General features: G+C 52.9%; 1 protein-coding gene and 1 long non-coding RNA gene across 4 annotated transcripts in view; one reads left to right on the forward strand and one right to left on the reverse strand.

The window, feature by feature from the left end:
* Window positions 1-9,960: 9,960 nt before the first annotated feature.
* SLC38A10 (solute carrier family 38 member 10) overlaps window positions 9,961-24,417 on the forward strand; it is a 39,939-nt gene continuing 25,482 nt past the window's right edge. For all 3 annotated transcript variants that reach the window (XM_068151226.1, XM_068151229.1, XM_068151228.1), the window contains exons 1-7: window positions 9,961-10,259; window positions 11,519-11,636; window positions 15,492-15,537; window positions 17,384-17,477; window positions 18,669-18,812; window positions 20,508-20,632; window positions 23,903-24,005. In XM_068151226.1, the coding sequence (XP_068007327.1) occupies window positions 10,152-10,259; window positions 11,519-11,636; window positions 15,492-15,537; window positions 17,384-17,477; window positions 18,669-18,812; window positions 20,508-20,632; window positions 23,903-24,005 (738 nt within the window). In that variant the 5' untranslated portion in view covers window positions 9,961-10,151. The remainder of the gene's footprint in view (window positions 10,260-11,518; window positions 11,637-15,491; window positions 15,538-17,383; window positions 17,478-18,668; window positions 18,813-20,507; window positions 20,633-23,902; window positions 24,006-24,417) is intronic.
* Window positions 14,505-21,234, reverse strand: LOC137447584 (uncharacterized). The gene is made up of 5 exons (XR_010988889.1): window positions 21,140-21,234; window positions 20,864-20,957; window positions 19,889-20,118; window positions 14,823-14,937; window positions 14,505-14,656 (listed from the first exon to the last, which is right to left on the reverse strand). It is a non-coding gene; the product is annotated as an uncharacterized lncRNA (long non-coding RNA).

The raw sequence follows: 24,417 nt of genomic DNA on the forward strand, positions 1-24,417 counted from the left end.
GGGGAAATATGCAATACTGGGGGGGCATGTGGTGCCAGGTGAGGAGGGTATAATAATACTGGGGGGCTGTGCCGTCATGGGGTCTTTACAATGCTGGGGGGTCGTGCAGTGCGCAGTGTTGGAGGGTACGATGTTGAGGAGCGGGGTAGTGTGGAGTGGTACAGAGTTAGGCTGTGCAGTGGGGGGGGTCGTGTGTGTAATGTTAGGGAGTCAAGCGGTGCAAAATGAGGGGATACAATGCTGAGTAGTCATGCGGTGCAGTGTTGGGGTGAAGTGCAATATGGGGGGATGTGCAATGTTGGAAGGTCGTGCAGTGCGAAGTAAGACGGGGTGCAAGGCTGGGGGGATCTTGCAGTGAGGTGGAGGCCGATGTTAGAGGGCTGTGCAATGTGGAGGGGTGTTTGTGCAACGTTGGGGGCCATGCACCGCAAGGTGATGGGATGCTGTGTTGGGAGACTGTGCAGTGTGTGTGTGTAGTATGCATTGTTGGGGGGTCGTGCAGTGTCGGGGGGCTGTGCAATACTAAGAGGCTGTGTGATGCATGGAGGCTGCACAGGGTGAGAGGAGTTGGGGGCCATGCACTGCTGGGGTCTGTGCAGTACCCAGGGCCATGCACCGGGCACAGGGCGGTGGAAGGAGAGGAGAAACGATGGGGCCAGGGCCAGTACCAGGAGCGGTGGGGCCCAGCCACTGCGGGCTATTGGTTTGGTGGGGGCTTTTGTTGTTGTTTTTTAATAAAAGGATGTAATTGATTGAAAAGCACAAATAAATCCAAATAACTTGTAAGAGCTATTAGATTACGATGCAGCTATTCATTATGCCAGGACGACAATCAAGTTAGGAGGGCAAGCTGCCGGGGGGGAGGGACACAGGACAGCCCGCGGGAACCCTGCGGCACTGCTCCCTAGCATGGCATGGACAGACCTGCACACTCCAGGATGCATGGACACAGCACGCTTCTTGGGGCCAGGACACAAGGACAGCTGGTTGGGACAGCCGGTGGCACCGCAGGGCACAGCCCTGGCACATGCGCTAGTATCTGGGGATGGGCAGCTGCCGTGGGGTGTGATGTGCCAGGACACACGGACACGCACTTGGAGGGACACACGGACGCGTGCCCAGCAGGACGCAGGATCACATTGTGAGCTTGGAGGCAGCGCATGCCCAGCCTCCTCCACAGCCGCAGTGTGAAGGCCACAATGCCAGTGGGCACTGGTGTGGTTCTGACAGCAGTGCCTGGACTGAGCACCATGGTACTGCTGGCCCATCACTGCAGTGGGGATTTCTCCTCCTCCCAGGTGAGGAGCAGGGAATACACTGTGACCCTCTTGAGGTCCTGCTGCTCCAGCATACCCCCTCCCATCTACTACCTCTCAGAAAAGCTCTCTTTTTTTTCTCCCCCAATTATTTTCCCTGCGGCATTTCCTGGAGCAGAACACAGGCTGAGCCTCAACAGCCAGATCTGGGACTCCCCCTCTCCTGGGGAATCCTGCCACTGGGAGCAGGGCTGGCTGCATCCTGACCGCGGTGGGAGCATCCTCCCATGGATGTGCACAGCAGCAATAAGCCACAGCCCGTGGTTAACCCTGTGTTCTGGGAAATGCTAAAATATCCTACTTGGATCCCTCTCCATCTGGGAGAGGGCTCCAGCCTGATAAACAACATTCCATATTAGCCCAGAATGCAGAATTGTTGCTGAACAGAAGTGCCAGGTGCATCCCGGAGTTGGGGGTAACAGTGGGTAGTGGATGGCACATTGTTTGGCCAGCAGTGGTTAGGCAGCTCAGAAGCAGTTTCTTACTGAAAGCAAAAAAAAAAAAAAAACAAAACAGCCAAACCAAAACAAAATATGCAGCTGGGAGGCTCTTCCTTCCCCTAGTCAGTTCCAAAGAGGGGGGAAGTGGGAAGGGACTGAGAAATCCCGCGGTGCTGGTCAGAAAGGGGCTGAGCCTTGCAGAGCTGGGAGCTAGGCAAGCCCCAAGCCTGTATCCCTGGGCATAGCGGGCAAAGATCCCTCGTGGGCAGACCCCCATATGGATAGACCCCTGTGGACAAACCCTTTAGTAAACAGGCAGACACCTCCCCCCCTTACACCCTGTGGGTACACATCCCCCATGGGCTCCCCAGCTGAGCTTGATCAATGAAGCGAGCCCAGTCGAGTGCAATTAAAGCCACTTTAATGACAGCCCCCTCCCTTCACGCCCTGTAGCTGCCTTTGTCCACGTATGGGGACCGAGACCAAAGACAAAGGGCGGTGGGAGGGAGCCCAGTCTGTGAAGCCCCTGTACCTGGGCTCCACGGACTGGGCTCCTTCCCACTGGCCATTGCTGGGGCCTTGAAAAATAATCATTTTTGCTAATGCAATTGCTGCTGTGATGTGAAAATCCTACTGGAAAATGTATTAGAGCAATTATCCGTCTCACTCCGCAGCCGGGTGTAGCATTAATATTCAATTTTGATGTGGAAGTCCTATTATGTTAATGACTTTGGTGACAAAAGTCGTTAATGTAAAGACGTTTTCCTTTATGGCATGGTTAGCCAGGGTGAATACCACCACCACACTGGTGTAAGCCAGGAGGGCAGCAGGCTGGGCCCACGGTGCTGAGGCTTTGGGCTCCATACAGTTCATCGCACCTCTGGGTGAGCAGCTTCTTTCCATGGCATACAGTCCTGCCAGTGCGTGAGGCCACATGGGAAGGCTGTGCTGGAGCCATGGTGGCAGCGGGGTGTGCCGGGGCCCCGTGGAGGACGCAGGGCGGATTAGCCGCGCTGCAGCGCATCCAGCAGCGACACTCCCTCTGCCGCAGATGCCCTCCTTTGTTCTCTCCCCAAGCCAGGGGAGACGCACCGGAGCTTCACCGCCTGCCAGAGAGCACGGCAGTGATGGCCCGGAGCTCACTGGTGCCCCTGTCTTCCATGGTGACACCAGGGCTATCCCTTGGCCTGCAGTTGCTGCAGTGCTGCTGCTTGTGGTTTAGGCAGCATCATAGGCAGGCATAGGCAGACAGATGGACAGATTGTTCCTCCTCAGGATGTATTGAAGCAGGCAGCCCCCAGAACTATGGGCTCCTGGTGAAGGGATGTGGGGAGGGGGATGAGAAGCACAAGTGGAGGCTGGCAAATCCCATGGCAAAGGAAAAACACCCTTTGATCTGGCCATCATCAACCACTGCCATGGCTCTTGGGTGGGAACAGAAGTGTTATGGCCAGCATGAGGCTGAGTCCCTACTGTGACAGTGTACTGGAGTGCTGGATGGAGTTAGAAACATCAAACATGGGATCTGGGAGCTGCCTGCAATGGCAAAAATTGCCATGACCTCCACCTTGCCATGCGGACTGCCAACAGCCTGGGAGTGACTCAACTCACAGGCTTTGCCACAAGTGTGGCCCAGCAGTGGATGGCCCTACAGCACTGGCACATGGATGGCCTGGGGCTGGGTTGGGTAGCAGGAAATTTCTCAAGTTCCCGGATACAGCCCAGGCATGGGCTGGGATTTCCAGGTGACCCTTGCCAGGCCCCTTGCACCAACTGCAGCAGCTCCCTGCTCCCCTGCATGCAGTGGGTGCTTGGTACAGCTAGGTCCCACCACAAAGATCAGCACATAATTGTATGTCCTGTCCCTGAGGGGCCCTTCACAGTGCATCTCCAGCTGTACAGGGCAGCTGCAGGCAGTTGGGTTTTGCTGCCCAGACCACTGTCAGTGACACAACAGATCCCCGGACCCACCCACAATGGGCAACCTGGACCAGAGGAATCTGAGCACAATGTAGCCCTGATGCCATCTCTACTCAAGGCTAGCTCTGACCCACAATACATTGGGACAGAGCCTGAAGGGACCCAGCTGGGTGGTGTGGCTTGTCTTCACTGTGGTTCCCTGGGATCTGCAGAGATAGGAAGGTGCTAGGCCAGAGCCAGCATACAGGGTCTGGCATTGATACCGCATGGCCAGGCTGTTTTGCTTGGGGCTGCTGGAGACACAGCACCCTCCCGCGGACATGGCACCCTCCTGGGGACACAGCATAGTGCTGGGGCCATTCTTCACCACGGTCACCCCAGCCACCATGGGGTCTGCAGGAAAAAGAAGATGTTGAGCCAGTGCCAGCACACGGGCTCGAGCACTGACAGTGCATGGCCTTGGGGCTGCTGGGGACCCTCCCAGGGATGTGACCGAGTGCGGGGGGTGCCCACTGCACCGTGCCTCAGCTATGGCCGTCGGCAGAACCGGGCCGGTCCCTGCCGCAGCAGTCCGGTAGTGTGGCAGCACCGCGGAGAGTGGCTTGGGGCAAGTGAGGGGTTCGGTCTTCCTGAGAGAGCGGGGACGTGAAGAGAACGGCAGGACCTGTCCCGGGGCTATTCGGTGCCCCCAGGCCCGGCGGGCGCGACTCACCGCGCACGTGGCCGGGTCAGACCCCGCCCCTCCCCTCTCCCGTGCTCCCATTGGCCCGCCCTTCCCCCCTTCCGCGCCCCCATTGGCCCCAGCGTCCTCCACAAACAAAGGCCGGCGCCCGCGGGGGGCCCAATGCCCCTCTCTGATTGGTGGAAGGGCGAAGAGGGGGCGGCACTCTAAGGGGCGAGACTGAGCCCACGCGGGCCCCTCCTCTCGGGCCGCTCCCGATGCCCTTATAAGGGGCGATGGGGGCACACACTCATTCATGCGCGCTTGGGAGAGGGCGCGTGGCTCCGCCCCTCCCGCGGCGCGCACTCCGGAGGGAGGCGGGGCTCAGCCCACTCGGGCTGGCGGGCCAGTGCGGGAGGACCGGTAAGGATTGGTACGTGCGGGTAGGGAACTTGTGAGTGTGTGGATGTGGTGGTGTCCTGCGTGTTCGCGCGTTGATCCCCGCGCAGCGTCCACTGGCGGGGATCCCTACTGCCTCATATCTCCAGGCATCCCTCTGCGTGCGTTGCAGGAACGTACGGGTGCATCTGTACCTTCCGTGAGCTCCCAGGCGTGTGTTTGTGCTGGGGTTCGGCTGCTTCAGGTTCCCCCCCCTCCCAGCTGTATCGCCTCAGGTCGACCCTATCGTGTCCACAGGGATAAGCCGGCCCAGGCATCACCTGTTTTCTCTGCAACCTGGGGACACCCACCCTGAAATCCCCCCTGCGGTAATCGCCGAGTGCAGGACCCCACGGCCAGGGCAGTGGGGTAACGCTGAGGGAAGCCCCGGCAACCTCTTGCCCATCTCCGGGACCATTTGTGCTGTTTAACCCACGCTGTTTCTCTCCCATATAAATCGCCTGGGTAAATCGAGTCCCTCTCCTCCATTTTCCTAATAGTCCCATAAATTTATTTACGTTTCCAATCTGCCAGGTGCCCGCATGACACACAGCCGCTTCCAGCCTGCGCCGCCGATACGGATTGAACTTTAGTCTCCCAGCAATTAAGGTGCCTGAAACTGCACTTCATTAATGGTTGTTATGCAATAAAACCGATAAAACTGCCCTTATTTGCAATATAAAAACGCAATTTGTTTTAATTTATGTTTTTAAATACTTGGTGGCTTGTTCGTGGGCTCTGCCAGGCATCTGTCATCGGGGCTGGAAGCAGAGGGGCTCTCAGCTGCTTGGCAGTGGGTGCTGGCCCTCTGCAGGGACGGGGAGCACTGGGTGCTCTGGGTGGGGTGTGCTTGCAGACCCTTGGGTGCACCCACCTTAGGGCTGTGGTGTGGGTGGAATTGTCTCAGCAAACTGGGAAGGGGCTGCTTTTTCCTCCAGTGTCCAGCACCTTGCTCTGGGGCCCCTCAGCCCTGCTGTACCACCCTCATCCCAGCGTTGCTGCCTGGCAAGGAAGGCAGGGGCTGACCCTAGGGGGCTCATAGTCCTGAGGAAGAGCAGCCCATGCTGTGCCATGGGTGCTCCAGGGCACATACACCCTCTCTCCTCCCAACTTGGAGGTGCTACTAAAGCAAATTCTTGGAGAAAAGTACCCATGAAAGAGGGTGGATGGTGGGGCAAGAGTGGATGCTCCTAGACCTGCATCTTGAATGCAGATGAGCTCAGATCTTTTCCTGGGACAGCATCACCCACTGAAGTTACAAATCTGGCTCTGCTTAGTACATGCCTGCACATGCTAGTACAGGTGTGCACACGTGAAGTCTGTGTATCCCCATGGAGCAGCATCAGACACAGCAGCAGCCCCTACCCTGATGGACCTCCCCGGAGGAATCTTGCATTTTCACAAAGCAGCTCGGGATTCACGACGAGCCCTAAGCCACCTTTTCTAATTACAGTAACTGTGGCTCAGGCAGCTCTCCAGGGTTCTTTATTCTCTGTGCTCCAAATCCGGGGCGGGCGGAATCTGGGCCATCAGGGCTTCCCGACAGATCCTGGGAGGATGCTGCCCGGCGGCTCTGCTCCTTTCTCTTGTGCTGACGAAAGGAATGGGTCTTACTTTATTCCTTGCCAGCTCCCAAGAACTAGCTGGAGCTGCTATGCCCCATGCCATGCTGGTTAAGCGGGTCCCTGGGGCAGTTGTGCTGTCCTAGTCCCCTTCCTGGACGACATCTCTTTGTGATGATGTCTGGGAAAATGGTCCTGTGCTGCTGGGGTAGGTCTGGCCATAGCCGGGTCACAGACAAGCAGATGGACAGAGACTGGCCCATGCTGAAAGCATGGTTTGACCCTGGACCGTTGGTAATGGCTGATCTACTTGAAAGCAAATGAGGAGCTGGAGAGAACCACAGTCCTTTGGAATGGAGGACACCTGGGAGCTGTGGTGCAGGAAGAAGGGATGATGGCAGGGAGGGGCTGGTGTTCCCAGGGGGAATAAATAAATTAACCTGGAGGAGGAAGCAGCCCCAAGCACGTGTCTGCTGCTGCAATTATTGGGTGACTATTGCAACAAATATATTTGCTGGGTCATGGGGAGCCCTTGGGGCTGCTGGGAATTGCCTTTTGCAGCAGGCTCTGTTGGCAGCTGTGGGTGCCCATGCCACAGCCATCTATGTTTTCACTTCAGTCTTTATTTGTCTAATTATTTCATCCTTTCACAGCCCATTTGCTGGGCAGTGGTGCATTGAGCCCCAGCTGATCTGGGGGAGAAGGAGGTGGGTTGGCCAAGGTGAAGGCTGTTGATCCTCTCTGACGAGGTGCATGAGGATGCTGGTGACAGCTGAGCACCATAGTGTATGTGGGCAGGGCTCCTTAGCACCCTAAGCAATCCCCAACAGGGGGTGCAGCTTTGGTGTCCCAGTCACATCTCCCCATCAACGTGCATGGTGCAGGTAGTGCCAATCCAGTGAGCGTGGCTGCCCCATGGCACTGCAGGGGGACACTGGCAGCCAGGGCCATGGGCCACCAGAGGTGCCAAACAGAGGAATGGCATAATTGTAGAGGGGATACACATGTCAACAGCATTCCTGGGGACTGGCACCTGGCCAGGATGAAGACCCAAAGTGAGCCCCAGCTTTGCCCTGGGAAGGGGCAGTTCTGTCCCTGTCTGTGGTGCCACAGCAAGCAGTGGCTGGCTGGCAGAGTGGGGCTCCATGGGATCATTTCTGCAGTAGCCAGGAGCTGATGGGTTGCAGATGACTGAACACAGGTGGGTTGGATTGCAGTGGCCCTGGGGACGTGGCAATTGGAAACACATTGTCCCAGCAGCCCCTGAGCTGTCCCCAGCTGGTCCTAGTGACCCACAACAGTGAGTCTGCTTGTGCTGGTGACCCCATGCCCATGCCTCACACTCTGGGGAGCACTGGGGCAGAAGAGGTGGAGACACTACGCTCTCCATCATTTTGTGTCCCCCAGCTGGCACTTGCTCACCCATACTGGTGACAGGGGATGCAGGGGCAGCAGAGTGGGGGCTGCTCCCCTGACATCCCTGTCCTTCAGTGCAAGGGGTCATAGCTGGCCAGCTCTTGGCATTTGCTGTGGCTCTTGGCTGTTTGTGGCCTCTCATACATGGAGAAGCTACCTGAGCCTTTTTCTCTGCCTGTGTGAAGTCGGGGCTATGTATCCCTAATTGGATAAATGTGATTTCCCCCTAACTGGCTGCAGATGTCTCCTTGGCACAGGGGCAAGGTGCTCTCCATTCCCAGCGTGGCGAGTGTCTGTCATGGGTGCTCAACAGTGGCTCTGCCCTCCTCAGTGGGTGCTCAGGCACCCATGGGTAGGAGAAGTTTAGCCCCAGCCCCACACTGGCAGCCGTGGCCATAAGTGGGTACCAGGGGAGGGTTGTGGAGTGCTGCCAGTCCTGTAGCATGCACACGTTGGTTTGTGCACACATATGTGAGTGTCTGCACAGGTGCATCTGCACATGTGTGGGGGGTAAATGTGTGTGTGCTGCTCTATGCTCGGGGCTGTGGGTGTCAGGGATGGCTCTGGGTGGGGGCTGTGGAAGCTTTCAGGGGATGTACATGGGCCTTACTGCACATTCCTAGAAGCATGTGGAATCCCCACAGCTCACAGGGGTTCCCCTCCCCCGCGGCCTTTCTGTCCTGTGCCCTGGTGCTGCATCCCATGTCCAGGTACCACGTCCTGTGCCAGAGTACTGCATTCCATGTGGGGGTACCATTTCACATGTCCATGTGCCCCGTCCCACGTTCAGGTACTGCATCCTGTGTCCAAGTGCCACATCCCATATCTGGTCACCACATCCTGTGACCTGGTGTTGGAGGTCATGACTGGGGTTTCCCCATACTGGGGCAGCAACAGCCCTGAGGGGACCTCTTGTCCCACCTTGGAGACAGTACAGAGACATGGGCACAGCCTCGGCACAGGAAGCAGAGAAACGCAAGCGGTGCAACTCCTGTCAGGCCCTGAGCCTGCTGCGGCACCTGGAGGGAATTAGGCAGCATGTTCACCTCCTTGCAAACCTTTTGTAGAGCAAATTCCTGTGGTTACCCATTGCGATTGCTGCAAATTATACAAGCGCTGCGTGTTTGGTTCCAATGGCAGCGTGCCGCTGGCGTGTGCTGCTCCAACCTGCCAGAGTGCCTGGCCGTCCTGAGCCCTCTGCATATTTCCTTTTACTTTCTTTTTCTTTGTTGTTTTCTTCTACCTTTTTTTTTTTTTTTTCTCCTTTCTCTTCTTCTGCTCCAGGGATGGGGAGCAGGCAGGCAGGGATGGGGAGCAGGCAGGCAGGGATGGGGGGAAATGCCTGCAGCAGGAGGGAAGCCCCTGGCTGCTGGGTGAATGGTTTCTGCGGCCATATGGATGTCCAGTGGAGGTTGGCACCTGTGGCTGATAGTATGGGGCTCAGGGTGCAGGTGGTTATCTGCACACCATGAGGCCCCTGAAGAGAGGAACCTTGGGGTGCTTGGACTCCCCACCAAAAGCATGCTGTTGGAGGCAGGCACATCCATAGCCATGCTGGAGTTAGGAACCACTCCAGCCAGGGCGGGGACCAGCCCTGCCGTATACGTTGCCTGTGCACAGCTGGATGAATGTCCAGATGTACAACCAGGGCTCTGAACACCAGGGCCCTCGGGGCGATGGGCTCCCGGTGTGGGATCAAATAGCTTACGGCCCGCCATGGGCAGCTCATGGTCCAGAATGCCCTTGCTCAGGTGCCATCATTGCTGTGCTGCTAAAGCCTGGAGAGGTTTGGTGCAGCCAAACCGTGATGGAGAACCTGGGACCTTTGGGTGGAAAGCTTTAAGCAAGACAGTGCAATGGAGCTGCAGCTCCTGTGCATTTACATGCATGCATACGTTTGTACCTGCACGCATGTGCACACCTGTGTGCGCGCGTACACGCAGGTTCACACGCCACATGCATGAGCACAAATGTATGTGTCTGTGCATCGGTACACGTGTGCGCCCCGCCTGCCCCGCTGTGTGCCCGTCTCTCGGGGGTGCCCCAGCACGGTTTCATACCCCCCCCCCCCAGCTCTCCCCGGAGCAGCGGGAACGGTCCTCCAAGGCGGCAGGAGCGTATGCGGCCGGCGCCGCGCTGCGCCGCTCCGGTGGCTGCCCTGCCCCTCGCTCTCCCGGAAGCGCCAGCGGAGCAGCGGAACACGGAAGTGCCGCTGTGGCCGGTGCCGGGGCTGGCGGCGGGGGCGGGTCCGGTCCTGCTATGGCCGGGACGGGCGGCTGAGGACTTAAGAGGGGGTGCGGGCGGCAGTGGCGGCTGCGAGGCGGGTCCCGCTCCCCAGGACACCCGCGCCCCGATCCCGTCCTGAGCCTCGGTCCTGTCCTGCGCCTCGCTGCGGGCTATGGCGGCGGCGGCGGCAGCAGCGGGCTCCAACTGGGGCCTGATCATGAACGTGGTGAACAGCATCGTGGGGGTGAGCGTGCTCACCGTGCCCTTCTGCTTCAGACAGGTGAGCGTCCTGCCGAAGCCCTGGGCCGGCCTCCCCGGGACGGGGTTCTTTCCCCGGAGCGGCGGTGCTGGCCCCTAGTAGCTGTATCCAGTGGAGGCTGGAGGGGCCGAGTACCCGCGGGTGTCACCAAGGCGAGCAAGCGGGTAATGGGGCCCTGCCGGTGTCCCTGTGGGGCTGGGACCGGTGAGAATGGGTAATTGGGTCGGGGGAAGTGTTGTGGTTTGCCCTGTGCGGGCGGAAGGCTGGAGCTGGGAGCGATGGGCAGGACTCCTGTGGCTTGCAGTCCCTGGGAACTCCTTGGTACGGGGTCTGGATGGCTGGAAAGGGCAATCAGAGGCCCCTGGTCCGAATTTGGAAGGCGTTTAAGTGTTTGGTGGTGATTGGTCAGCAAAGGAAGCACTAAAGCCTGAGATGAGAAGTCTCTTGTAGCAAACTCTGTTGTGAGATGTCCAGGTAACCATTTAGAATTGAATCATAGAATTGTCAGGGTTGGAAGGGACCTCAAGAATCATCTAGTTCCAACCCCCCAGGCATGGGTATCCTTTCTGCCATCGTTGTGAGTAAAAGACCGGGGGGGGGAGGAAAGAATTTACTCATGTGATAAATGTGGGTTGGCTTGGAGATGTTTGCAAACCATCTGCTGAGCCCGAGCTGTGCTTCTGCTTGCCCCTCTCCAGAAGCTGCTGCCATCCCCATGGCCACATTGACATTAAATGCAGCAGGGAAAAGGGAAAATTAAAATCTGGCATCACTTGTGCCTGTTTAAAGTCACCTGCTTAAAAAGTGTCCAGCACTTGATATCTCCTGCTGTAAATGTTTGAGCTAGTGAGGACAATATGGGTGATGAGTTCATACTATCAAATAGTTCTTATCTAATAAACTTGCCACAGAGATTGTTTGCACCTTGGGGTTAGGAGTGAGAGCTGCAGAGAGCCCTGGAGGGGGACTGAGGGGAGTTGTGGAAGAAGTTCTCCTTAAATGGCTCCCAGTTCACTCTTTAGTGCTCAAATTGGTGCACCTGAAAGTTGTGGGAAATGGGCAGCTGCTCTGTGTTGTCCTTGGGCTGCAGAGAGAGTAAAAATGAGCTTGTGCGTCATGTTCCTCCAAGCTGCTCTGAAGTTGAGGCAACTTGAGAGGTGAAAGCACAGCTGGAGGTGTGTGAGGGAGCCAAAAGGTGATCAGGGCTGGCAGCAGGGCTGTGTGGGGTGACTGACTGTCCACCTCACACTGGTCTTTTCCCCTCTCTTCTCCTGTTTCAGTGTGGCATCATCCTGGGAGCTCTGCTGCTGATTTTCTGTTCTTGGATGACTCATCAATCCTGCATGTTCCTGGTGAAATCAGCCAATCTCAGCAAGCGCAGGACCTACCCTGGCCTTGGTGAGAAGTTTCAGCTCTAGGCCTTGGGTTTTTGTTGGTAGTGTGGTTCTTTTTTTGCTTTTCACTGCAATTTTACTCTTGACCTCCTAATTTACAACTTTCATACTGGTATTGTTGGAACAGCTCATGGTTTCTTGGTGTAGTTTTCAATTTGTGCTGTTTTCCCTCTGTCTTCCCTCTGTCAGTCTCTCCCCCGTGTCCTCGGGGGATTGTGAGGGTTTAATTTTGCTCTTGACAGTGAAGTTAATAAGCACAGAATTGTTTTGACTCTGCAGGGCAGGGGAGGGGATGCCGCACTGACTGATCAAAACCCAAGTTTTCGGGAGCTGGCCTAGTGGGTGTCTGGTGTAAATTATCGGTCTGGGCAGGAAAGCCGCGAGCTTCCCCACCCAGTGTGCTGCCGAGGACATTGGGTTCTGCCAGCAGAGAGCCTGGCATGAAGCTTGGGCTGCTTGGATCTGAGCTGCCTGTGCCTCTGTGGCAGGGCAGAGAGGAAACAGCGCACAAGGCTTCAAGTGGCCAAGAGAATAAAAACATCTGCAAGATTCCTGTGTGGGTTTGTGGCAGAGTGTGGCCAGCCCCCTTCCTCAGAGCTTGTTGTCTCTACACCGGCGCCTGGGTTGGCCTCTCCTTGTGACCTCTGCTGATTCTGACCCACTTAGGGGGCAGGAGGAGGTGGTCAGGATCTAGACATCTCAGTTGACATGGGGACAATTGGAAAAGTTTTCTTTTACTCATTTCTCCTTATTTCTCTGAGGGAGGAGAACATTGGCTGGCATTGTCCTTGGTAAAAGAGCTTAAGAACCCCTCGGCTCACTTGCTGACCATGTTGTTGATAGATGGGTCTCCTCCATCTTCTGCATGCCTGAGGTGCTGCTACCGGGCTGCACATCTTGGCTTCTGCCAAGTTGTATCTGCTAGAAATCAAAACAATCCAGAAGTTCTTTGGTCTCAGAGATGCTGGAGAGAGGGGTGAGCCCTCAGGTAGTGTCTGACTTGTCCCTGGGGCTCTCAGCTCAGCTGCCTAGGTTGCCTCTCCCTGCCCCCTCACAAAACGTCTTTGTGTGCTGCTTCCTCGGAGTACAGAGAGTCCCCTCCACCTTGGAGCGTCTCCCGGGAAGGAGGGATCCTTGACACTCTCTGAAGCCAAGGGGCTCGAATACACAGAGGACCAGTAATGCCTCTGAACTTCCTGGCACGCACATGCTGGTGCTGAAAGAAATGCCTCTGCCCTGGGAGAGGTGCCACCGGGAGGGACAGCCCGGAGAGGAAAAGCAGCACTCCTACAACGCATCCTAATGGCTCGAGGTTGAGCAGCTCCACACAGACAGCCTTTGTCACTGCGGGCTTGTGCCCTGGTACATCTGCGAGAGATCCTGGCAGCCCTGGTGGCTGATTCTGTGGGAGGCTTTGGCAGTGCTGAAAGATATAAGAAAGTTTTGCAAATTAACTTCAGTCAGCCAGTCCCTTCCGGAGGAACACTGGGAGCAATGGTTACAGATGCAAAAGAGGCAGGGTGGTAACAGGATGATATTGAGCCCAGACATCTTCACCTGGCAGTGCTCTAGCCCTGAAGGGCTTGGATGTTAAAAATATTTTGCCCTTCACCTCTGTTCTCCTGTGCTGAGTGAGGATGAGAAGCAAGATGCGGCTTTGGGCAGATGTTATCCAAGAGATGAGTTAATGTCTCCCCTCAGAGCCCCTGAAAGCGGTCTGGGTCTTTGCAGATGACCTGTGCTGGGTACTGATCCCATCGGCAGCGTGCTGCAGCCCTTGGCACTGCTCCCTATAGAGAAAAGTGCCAGAGCACAGGTTCTAGGACCCACACAAAGTGGCTTCTCTAATGACTGAGCAGATTCAGCCCTGCCCAGCTTGTGAGGCACCAAGAGATCCCCTTCCAAAGGTGTTTGCCTGTACAGTTTATTTTACAGTCATTGTCTCCTTCCTTCTTGGGAAGATAAAGGATCTAATTTTTCCAGTGTCTTCAGATGGGGACATCTGGCATAATGTTTGAAGACTTGTTCTCATCCCTTCCAAACAGCCAAGGAGACTGATGGTTTCTCAGCATCTCCAGCAGCTGTAGGGACTATCTGGAGGCACCTTCCTCTGTGTGATGTGAAAAAGGAGCTCACAGCAGCAGTCCTTCTGGACTTGGCTCACCGGTGGCCCATTCTTCAGGAGGGATGTGTTCTTCTCTCATAGCCCTGACCTTTTGACTGTGTGACTGGTCCTCCCAAGGGCTGTCACTCTTTACATAGAATTGCAGTGTCATTTTGGTTGGAAAAGACCTTTAAGATCATTTAGTCCAACCATTAACCCAGCGCTGCCAGGCCACCACTAAACCACATCCCTCAGCACCACATCTGCACAGCTTTTCAATCCCTCTGGGGATGGGGACTCCACCACTGCCCTGGCCAGCCTCTTCCAGGGCTTGACAACCCTTTTGGGGAAGAAATTGTTCCTTATGTCCAACCTAAACCTCCTTTGGTATAACTCGAGGTCATTTGCTCTTATCCAGTGGTTTGTTAGTTGGGACAACAGACTGACCCCCAGGGATTGCTTTTCTCCTTGTGGTGGTCAGCTCCCAAATGAGGTGAGAGCTGGAGGCCGAAGCTGTGTGGCCGCTTGCTGGTCCACCCGCTCTGTCACCGAGCCATTGGCTATTCTTGGTGCTACCACACATATAGCAGCTATGGTTTATTTTGCTGCTGTGGCTCTCCTGCCATGCTTTTTTTTTTTCTTATTCTGTGGGAGAACATAATGTTTCCTTAATTTTTAGCTCAAGCAGAGCCCAAAGAAATCAGAGTTTGTAAGTTAATATTTAACATAGCGGAAGATGCTTCCAGAAGCAAGTAAAGTTCTGTTTTCTGGCAGTGTGCTGTACCTTGAGAGAAGACAAAGGGAGTCCAGGGTGGTGGGTTTTTTTTTATGTTGTTCCTCTGCAGTTAAAGAGAGGGAATTGGGCTATGTGGTCTGTGCTTGGAACTGGAGGTCTCAATTCCCATTCTGCCCAGTAAGAGCTAAAAATACAAGCGGAGTTTTCTTGGCATTTTCTTTTCAAGGAAAAAAAAGAAAACCCCAGTGGTTTAAGGACTACTGATCATTTTCTGCTACAACCCGAGTATGGGAGGGGATTTGGGGGGGGGAGGGCGAGGTTGAGGGGGGGAGCAAAGGGAGACAACAAACCTCTTGGCAGCAGCCCTTTGGTGTGGGCTGTGAGTACTGGGTATTCTGGGTATGGGATTGAACGTTCTGGGCACCATCTCAGCTCTCCCATCCAGCAACGTCAGGCGGCTCGGTTCTAGTGGGAAGATAAAAATAAAAATTGTGAGTTTGATTGAAATTTTGCACTGCAGTTAACTGCCTTTTTTTTTTTTTTTGCCACACAGCCTCTCTCTTACACAGGCATATTTTTCCTCTGCCGCGCTGACTTTTCTTTTAATGGTTGCCATGTGTGATTGCTACTTCACACCACTCTTTCTCTTTTTTTTTTGAGAGAGATATATATATAAATAGAAAGAAAGGGGTAAAAAAAAAAAAATAATCAAATATCAAAAACCAAAGGAAAAGAACCTGCTTTCTATCTTTCCCCTCATCTTTGTTTCTGTTTTATGTGGTTGGTTGTGTTTTTTTTTTCCCCCCAGTTTGGGGAGGGCATGTCTGGAAAAAAAGTGGGAGGGCAGGCGAATGAAACGGCCCCAAAACACAGCACCGGTGGGGTCCTGCTGCACTGCCCTTTGTCACTGTTATTTAATTTCAAACTGCTGCCTGTGCCATGTTCTGGACCTTTCTTTGACTAACTGGAACTTTTTTTTTTGTTGTTTTGTGTGTGTGTTTGTTTTCTTCTTCTGTCAGCGTTTCATGCCTATGGAAAAGCAGGAAAAATGTTGGTGGAAACAAGGTAATCTGCTACTTGTGTAAAGCTTGAGTGGTTTGCTTTTTCTGTAATGAAAGATCTGGCTCTATGGCCTTGCTGCATGCTCTTGTTCCTTACCCTCCCACCTTCTCTGCTCCCAGAAGTCTTCCTTGCCACCTAGAATTGGAACAAGAGCCCAAGTGAGATTCCCTGAGTGTAGCTCACAGGTGCTGCCTTCAGCATATTCTAACCCCCCACACTCCTTGTTCCTGAGACAGGAGTGTTTTCCAGACAGCAGGAGCACAGAAGTCAGGCACTGAACTCCTCTCCTGCTCTGCTGCGTGTGCTGTGAAATCACGGGCATATCGCTTGTGGCCCTTCTCCAGGGGTGAAATCCCTGCCAAGATTGCTGTGAGTCGGTGGGAGGGAGAGCTCTCATCACCTCAGATCCACCCTTTAGCTGCTTTGGTCCTGCCTTGCTCCTTCCTCTGTGAGACACCAGGCACTGAGAGATGCCTCATAGGGGAAATCCTGTCTCCATTTCAGACTGTGCTTCCTCAGATGAAGGAGGAAGCTCCTCCGCAGGTCGTGTTCAAGCAGTTGTGGTGGGCGAGGGGACATCACTGCAGCTTTGTCCAGAAGAGATTCTTTGGTGGAGGCAATCTTGAGCCCAGGCCAGTTTCCCTCTTCCCAGCTGCAATCTGCTGCACAGCACTAAAAATACACAGAATATTTCTCAGATGTTACTTGTCCATGCAAGCAATTGCTGTAATTGCCACGGGGATGTTGTGTAGCTGCAGCTGGGAGGGAAAGTCGTCCATGCAGTCACGAATGGGAGGAGCAGCAGTTCACAGGACAATCTTTTCATTAACATGGGGTCCATTTTTTGTGGAAAGAAGTTTGAGGGATGATTTGGTATTGAGCCTTTCATGGTAGGCCCTTGCTGAGGGCCATGAGGCTGAGAGAACCTCTTGCTGATGATTTTAAATGATTTTTTTGCAAGAAATAAAGGAGTTGTGGCCATCTCCAGGGTTAGTTTTTTCCTGTGCCTCCCAAGAGCTGTTAAACCCGTTCATGGGCTGTTACCAGAGCTCCCCCTCCAGCCAAGCTGTTAGGTGTGGATGGAGATTCTCTGGATTTTATTTGGCTGGGGTTGAATGCAGAGCTGGTGGCCTGCCCTTTGCAAATTTGAGGATGGAAGCCTGGCCCTTGCCTCCAGCACCAGCGGTGGAGCACAGCCTGCTCCTGTGGCTGTAAGAGTGAGCTCACAGCTCCCCATATCCCTGTAGACAGAAAATCTACTTGCCAGGTGTATTTTCAGCAAAGTTTGGGGCTTGTTGCCACTATGACTTGCCAGAAGGTTGTGTTAGCAGGTGGGTGTGCAGGCCTGGCACGCCAGAAGCCAGGCAGGCTGAGGCTGCTCTACCTCTGAACACAAGTGAGTGACTGCACAAGGTTTTGAGTCACTTTAAATGTACCTTTCAGATGTTTCTGGTTAGCTCTTCTGGATGCTCCTTGATAAAGAGGGGTACAGCAGGATCCTAACCACCCTTCAGCTGTTGCATGCAGAGTGTATAGCCCTTGAGACTATGTCGGTGTTGAGCATTTGTCTTAATCCCTCACCAGCAGCTGCAGTGTCTGTAGCATGTGTCTTGCTTCACGCTGGGCAGACAGTGGTGTTGTCACTGCTCCCATGTCATCAGTGAGGGCTCTGTCACCATCTCTAAGGCAGCCTCAGAGTTAGGGAAGCCTCATCCTCTCTCGAGGGCTCTGCAGTGCACGGATCCACTGGGAATGTAGCTGCTGACACACCCCTGCCCAGGAGCAAGAGCTGTGTTCCAGGGTTCCTGCTCCAGCCTCCTAACCTGGGTGCATTCTGTTGTTTTTGCAGCATGATTGGGCTGATGCTGGGAACTTGCATTGCTTTCTATGTGGTTATTGGTGATTTGGGGTCCAACTTCTTTGCTCGGCTGCTCGGATTTCAGGTAAATGAATCCTCACTGGATCACATCTACAATGCAGACAATAGCTCCAAGTGTGCCTAAGGCACAGCAAAGAGCATCCTGCCTTAGCAGCATGCTCAGCAGCCCACGAGGCATCATGGGGTCATCCCATGGTGAGCTTTAACGGCACGCCTTGCACACAGAGCATTTGGCTCTCTGAAGTCCTAGAAGCTCAGACATATGGTGAACAATCAGCTGTGTAAAACCTTCAATAAGGCACTTCCAACAAAGGAATTCTTTTTAACTTGGTCTCTATTAATTCTGGAGCAGATTCCTGATGCTTCCTGTCTTAATTCCTGCCCCAACGGGTAGTGACAGACGGTTCCTCTGTCTGGAGCTCTCAGCCCCTTGCAGCCTTCTGGTTCAAGAGAGTTTTGTTCTGCCCCTTGCTGTTTTGGTGGCTGCAGTTACAGTGAGCCTGCCTCCTCTTGAAGATAAAATAAGCTGTGTGAGGAGCTCAATGTGGGTTTGGGGTGTGTGGTGTTGAGATGTGCTCCTGGTGGACAGGAGGCTCTTGCTGTTGTTCTGGAGAGCCAGCACAAGGGCTGTGTGGGGAAGCAGGATGGACATGTGGTAGGATTTTTGGCGGGGCTGTTATCTGCTCTGCCTGATGTTGCTAAGCTCTGATTAAGGGACTGTGAAGTTAAAAAGATGTGTTGTGGCTGCAGCCAAATTAGGTATTAAATATTTCCAAGCATTTCAGAGTGTTCTGCTATAATAAATACCAGTGTGAAGGTTTGATTAGTTTTCCGGATTGGAATTTTCAAGACTTCAATCTCTTGTCTCCCAAGTAAGTTTAGTTTTTATGTAATTGCATGAAACTACCAAAATAGCTTGTGTTGGATTAGAATTTAAATACATTTCCCCACCTTACACCTCCCCACCACCCCCCAAAATAATTCCACTTCAGGCTGGACCTGTCACACAGTGTGTAGAGCAACAGTGGCACCCAGTGACTGTAGAAGCTAATCACAGACCCAGCCAAAGAAATGTCAAGTTTTCAGAATCAGATCTTTTAAATACCAACAGAAGCAGAAATGCAGGCTTGAGATTGATCCTGGCTATGCATTGTTCTCACTCTAGAAGAAGTAAGCATGTGGGGGGGTTGCTGGCTTGCTGGGATCTTCTGAGTGTCCTCCGTGCTGCAGTTCTGTACTCGGATCCCTTTTCCAGGTGTCAGGCAGTTTCCGGATAGTCCTGCTCTTTGCTGTCTCCCTGTGCATTGTGCTTCCACTAAGCCTCCAGAGGAACATGATGGCCTCCATACAGTCCTTCAGTGCCATGGCTCTCATCTTCTACACGGTGTTCATGTTTGTGGTGAGTGTCCATGCTGGGAATGCCGTTTTCCTATGGCTTTAATGCAAATGTTCTTACTGGGACAGTTTCCAGGTGCAAGCCTCAAGTTTAAAATGCTCTTCCTGATAATTAGTGCTGGGCATAATGAGTGATCTGGGTGTCCATGCTCAAGATGGGTAGGCTCAGGCTGTAGGAACTGGCCAGGGGTCTGGGAAGCTATTACAGAGCTGGGGACTGAGGTGGCACAAACAGTAATAAACCACTAATCAGGTTGTGGTTTATTCTCCTTGATGGTGTCTTATAATTTAGAGCTCTGAACTTTGAATCAAAGGATGGAAGATGTGGTGAATAGTGCCTGGAAGCCGAAGGGCTTTCAGCATGTGTTGGTGTTTTGCCTTGCAAACCTCAATGCCTCTAATCTGCAGGGGAAGCAGCTCTGGTTCAGAACTCCAGTGTGTACTTTGCCTGCTATTCTGCAGCTGCTGGTTAATGCCTTTCAGGCTGCAAGTAGTTTTGTTTGTTAGACACCAGCGCTTGTATTTCTTCAGCACTAAAGGCTCCGTAACGTCTGAAGTCCAGGACATGGTGTTCTCAGATATTTCTAGAAAAGTTTTTCTTCCCTGAGGTGAATGGATTCTGGACCATTTATATTCAGGAGGCTAAGCTGAGCATTACCTAAAGCTGTTTGGCTTGGCTAAGCCCCGTTGTGTAGCACCATTTCCTGAGAGGTGGAGACTTGCACTTGCCTTTTAATGACTGCAAGTTTCACCTCACAGATGCTCATGTGGTTTGCTGGTAGAGCCTCAGCCCTGTCTCACCCAGATTTCAGGGCTGAAAGAGCTGAGATGAGAGGAAGAAGGAGGGAGGTGTGGAAATTCTTTCCACTTAACTTTTTTTAGTAGGTTGTGCTGGGTCATGCCTCTGAAGGAGGCTGGAAGCTGCACATGAGTGGTTTACAGAACTGCCCTGTTCCAGGAGCTGTGCCTTTAAGAAAACCACAACATTTCATGAGAGTTGGCGGAGCTAAAACATAATCTCTGGGGATTAGAAAACCCTCATTCAGGCGATATTATAAACAGGCATTCAGACATATTTACCTTCTGTTTCCTCTGCAACCCAATGCCTGCCAGTTTCACTGTCAATGGCAAAAGAGCTCCCTGGCCTCCTCGGGGTGCCTCACTCCCTCCTGGTCTTCCTGAAGCTTATTCTTGTCTATGGTGAACTGGTGGTGTTGAGTGGCTCTGGAGCAGCAGTGAGCAGGTGGGAGCCTGTTATAGGAACATTTTTCTCTCTTTGAACAGGATTCTCCCGAGGCAAATGTTGCTTCCTGTTTGGGTTTAAAAAGGTGTTTAAAAGAAAGCAAAAGAAATTGCTAGGAAGGCTAATTCTCCCAGTTAAATGGAAATAGTTTCACCCTGGTGCAGGATGGCATGTCTGATGGTGTCAAACAAGGGGGGAATGTCATAGATCTTTTAAAGTACACCTCGGGGTCCTCAGTGGCAAGGGGCTCTTGGAGGTCGCTGGGAGCTTTAATCAAGTGTGTGGGTAGGGTGGGGAGCTGGGAAGTTTGACTAATGGCGGTCAGGTGGTGGTGGGCAGCAGAGCTTTCCTTGCGGAGCTGCCACACGCTGCCTTTTATCCCAGCACCTGCATTGCTGGAAGCCACGAAGCTGTTTAGGGTCGAATCTTAACCCTTTTGCTTTCTCTTGGCTGCAGATTGTGCTTTCGTCCTTCAAGCATGGCCTCTTCAGTGGGCAGTGGCTGCAGCGAGTGAGCTACACCCGCTGGGAGGGCATTTTTCGCTGCATCCCCATCTTTGGCATGTCTTTTGCCTGCCAGTCGTAAGTACCCGCTGCCCCTGCCTCTGGCAGTTGTGGTGCACAATGAGTTTCTGTGAGGGCAGAGGGTCAGGAGGATCTGCAAGGGATAGGTACCATCTGGTTTCCTATTTTATTTTAATCACAACACTTTGCAGCTCACTGAAGTACGGCGTCCAGCGTCTGCTTCGGTTGTGACCCTTTTGTTACCTAGGTGGGGGGAGGGAGTTATATTTCACTTGGAAGTTACTGTACCTGAGCAACACGAGATCCTTTGGGCCAAACAGATCCTCGGCAGAAGGCACGCTGCTTCTGGTACAGCTGCAGAAGTGATGAATTGCCCCTCTTTCTGGAAGGGAATGATTTAGTGCCAGGGAAGGCAGCGGGGGCTGCGTCGCCTCGTGGCCTCAGGGCCCCCCACAGAGCAGCATACACCGCCGGCTGCTCCCTGCCTCCCCAAGATTCGTTGAGAACGCTCAGAGGATCTCACAGTCGTTGACTTTGGAGGCTTGTCTGCATGTTTCCACTTACCTGCTTTCAGTGAGGGCTTCCGTTGGTGCAGGGAGGGACCAGACCAGGTCATTTTCTCGTGTCTAGCAGCGTTACCTTCTGCACCAAAATGGCAAGTGAGCAAATACGTGCCTGGCCGGAGCAGCAGCTGGCTTTAAATAGAAGTGTAAATCCAAACGTGGACACGGAAAAGACCATCCTCATTTGGAAGGCTGGCAGAGCTGGGCTTTCCCCCCCTGTAGCTCTAGCAAACGGGTAGCATGCCAACAGCAAATGAATGCGACAGATAAAATTTGTTCAGACTGCTGTGTTTACACCCACACGCAAGATCCAAATCATCATTTTCCACTTATCGGCGCTCTTGGCAGCTCGGTTCCTACTCGAACACGCTCCAGTCTCGCTGTTTAATGTCTCCATTACAACTGGCAAAGGGAATTGGAGTCTTTTACAGCTTTACCTTGTTAACACTTTAGAGTTTTTTAAATTCCAATTATTTTTTTTCTTGGGGTAGCCACACAGTACCCAGCACAATTTTTGCTGGGATTTGGAAACGCAGGGCAACTGTTTGATCTGGACCAGCCTGTGTGTACCTAAATATAGGCTCCATTACAGCCATTATGTGGCAAGCTGGACCTAAAAGCTACACTTTTCTCAAGCATTAGGGCAATACACTGGCCCCTGCCCAGGCAGTCTTTATAAGCACTTTATTCTCAGCTGGACAGGTTGACTTTTGCTAACCTCTGAATTTGTAACCAATAAATAATTCTAACATAATGCAGACCTCATTTTTTCTTTCAGTAAGGACAAATAAATACACTGTTATTCTTGCTTGAAAAACGTGACCCTGCTTTACTTGGGAGTTCAATACCCTTTGCTCTTCCAAAGCTGTCCTGTTACTGAAGTTGCAAAGTAGGTCACTCCTCTCCAGTGGTGCAGCCTGGAAATTTGCTGTGGAGCTGAGAGCCAGGAGTGTGAAGACTCTGGGGTTACCTCTGCTGCAGCCACCTTGCATGATCTCAGTCAAATTCCTGGACTTGCTAATTGAAGAGGATTCAGCAGAGTTTTCCAGGAGAAAACTTCTCATTTCTAGAGGTGGCTGTTCTGGTGTGGATGGATGCAGAAATGCTAGATTCACAGGGATAGTAAGGGTTGGGATGTTGTTTGTTGCCTCTGCAAAGCATCAGTTCCCTGTGGGTGCTGTTCTCAGGGTGCCCATAGGAGGTGATGCCCACATCAAGGAACAGACACTCTGGTAGCTCTGCCCGTCTTTGAAGCAAGGCTGTTATCTCTGAGTCTGCCCTCAATGCTTCTGCTGACTTGCCTGCTCTTTGCTCAGGAGGAACCACCTGCTTCTGCCCTCTTTGAGGTGCAGTGTAACAGGGCAGGGAAAGATCCCTGATCCTTTGCTGGCCTTCAGTCCAGTCATTGTGCCCCAGACATGTCAGGACATGGCATGCTTCTTGTCCTCTTGATCTGCCTTGAGAGGTGATGGTGGTTAGGAGTGTCATGGGTCTTGGGCAATGCTGTGCTGGTCCTCCAAACCTGAACTGAACCAACAGATGCCATTAGGTGATTGCAGGAAGCCTGGGTGCATCTGGGCTTTGTGTGGCACTTTTGCCTGTGTCACTGCTGCTGCTCCTGCAGTGACACAAACCTGGCTTGGCTGGGCCATCCTACACACTGCAGAGCCTCTCTGTCTCCCTCCTCTCTTCTTCCTGGGCCTGGATGCTCAGCTAGGCCTTTGCCCTCATGAAGTCTGGGGTGTAGTCAGTTGATCAGTAGGAGCTCAGTGTGTTGAGGGCAGGGAGGAATCCAAAATGGAGATACTGAGGACGCTGATCTCCTTGCTCTCTGCCAATACATGGCTGTCACGGTGCTGTGTTTGCAGACCCTGACAGGTTCCTGTGAGCACATGTGCTCAGCTGCCTTTGTTCAGAGCTGCCTGATGTTAAGGGATTAAGTGTTAGGGATTTTTCTGCTCGGCCTCAGCGCTGACACACTTTCTGCTAATGGCTTTCTGCCCACTGGAGCTGGGGATACCCCCTTCCCATCTAGCCGGGTGCTTCCACCCCCGCTTCTTCTCTTGAGAGTTACTCCAGTAACAGGAAGCCAGGATGTAGCCACTTGAGTTAAAGTAACAAGAGGTTAATGAGTTGCTAAAATATTCACCTGATGTCAAAAAGTACATTCCACAAGCTTTCCAAGTCTGTAAATACCCCAAATCTCATGTAATTGGCTCTCCCAGCTTTCTATGAACCCAGCTCCAGCAGCAGTGCTGAAACATGACAGGCGCTGCATTTAGTTTTGTTTGTTTAACTTTTCTTTTTGACAGTGCTGATGCTCTAACCTTCTTCCTGCTTCTACTCTGTAAACACTGCGTTGCTTTAATTATCAGCACGGAGAGCTCCAAGAACAATAATCTCCAATGCTCTGCCTGGCCTGGTGCCACTGGTGTTTCACTGGAACAAACGGTCATTCATTTTGCAACACTTTTTGAACCAAAATGTTTACATCACACGTTTAGCTCCACGTGGTGGGGTGGGGAGAGCAGGAATATTTTTGCAACACTTAAAAGTTATGAGTGTTCTGAAATCTCTTGGCATTAGCAATCTAAATTGTGGAATAGCAGGGAGTGTTTATGCTCCATAGGGGGAAGGTGTCAGGGATTCTTTGCTGCTGGGCTGAAGCAGAGAACGTGCTGGAGTTGGATTTTTGTGTTTTATTCCCCCCACGCCCCCTTCTCTCTGCAGAAGGTTTCCTTAAATAATTTACCTTTTTCTACAGTCAGGTCTTGCCTACCTATGATAGCTTGGATGAACCATCTGTTAAAATCATGAGCTCCATATTTGCTTCTTCCTTAAACGTGGTCACCACCTTTTATATCACGGTAAGAAACTTCCCCTCCTCGTTCCTTGCCAGAAGCCATGCTCTGAAGGGGCAGCAGGGATAATGATTTATCTTCAGTTGGGGCTGGTTTCTGCTTATCTGTATTTATTCTGAAAGATAATGACTTCATTTGCTGAAAGCAAAACGAGATGGGAGATGATGAACCAGGCAGTGCAGGAGGCATTCAGAGAGTTCAGATTTTCAGCCTGGCACACTTCCTTGGGCAGGGGCAGAGTGGAGACCCAGCTCTTCCATGTGCCTGCCTTCCAGGGCTTAGCCTAGAGCTGGATATGCTGCCCAGAGGTTAGGAGAGCTTCTTTCAGCCTGTTGGAATTGGAAGGATGTGAAGGAAGTTATGCCTCATAAAGCACCAGTTAATAAAACCAAGTTAATAATTCCTGAGGAGAGCCTTG

The sequence above is a fragment of the Melanerpes formicivorus genome, unplaced genomic scaffold, assembly GCF_026170545.1.
Source record: "Melanerpes formicivorus ecotype bairdi unplaced genomic scaffold, bMelFor1.0.p_v2 SCAF_21, whole genome shotgun sequence".
NCBI lineage: Eukaryota > Metazoa > Chordata > Aves > Piciformes > Picidae > Melanerpes > Melanerpes formicivorus.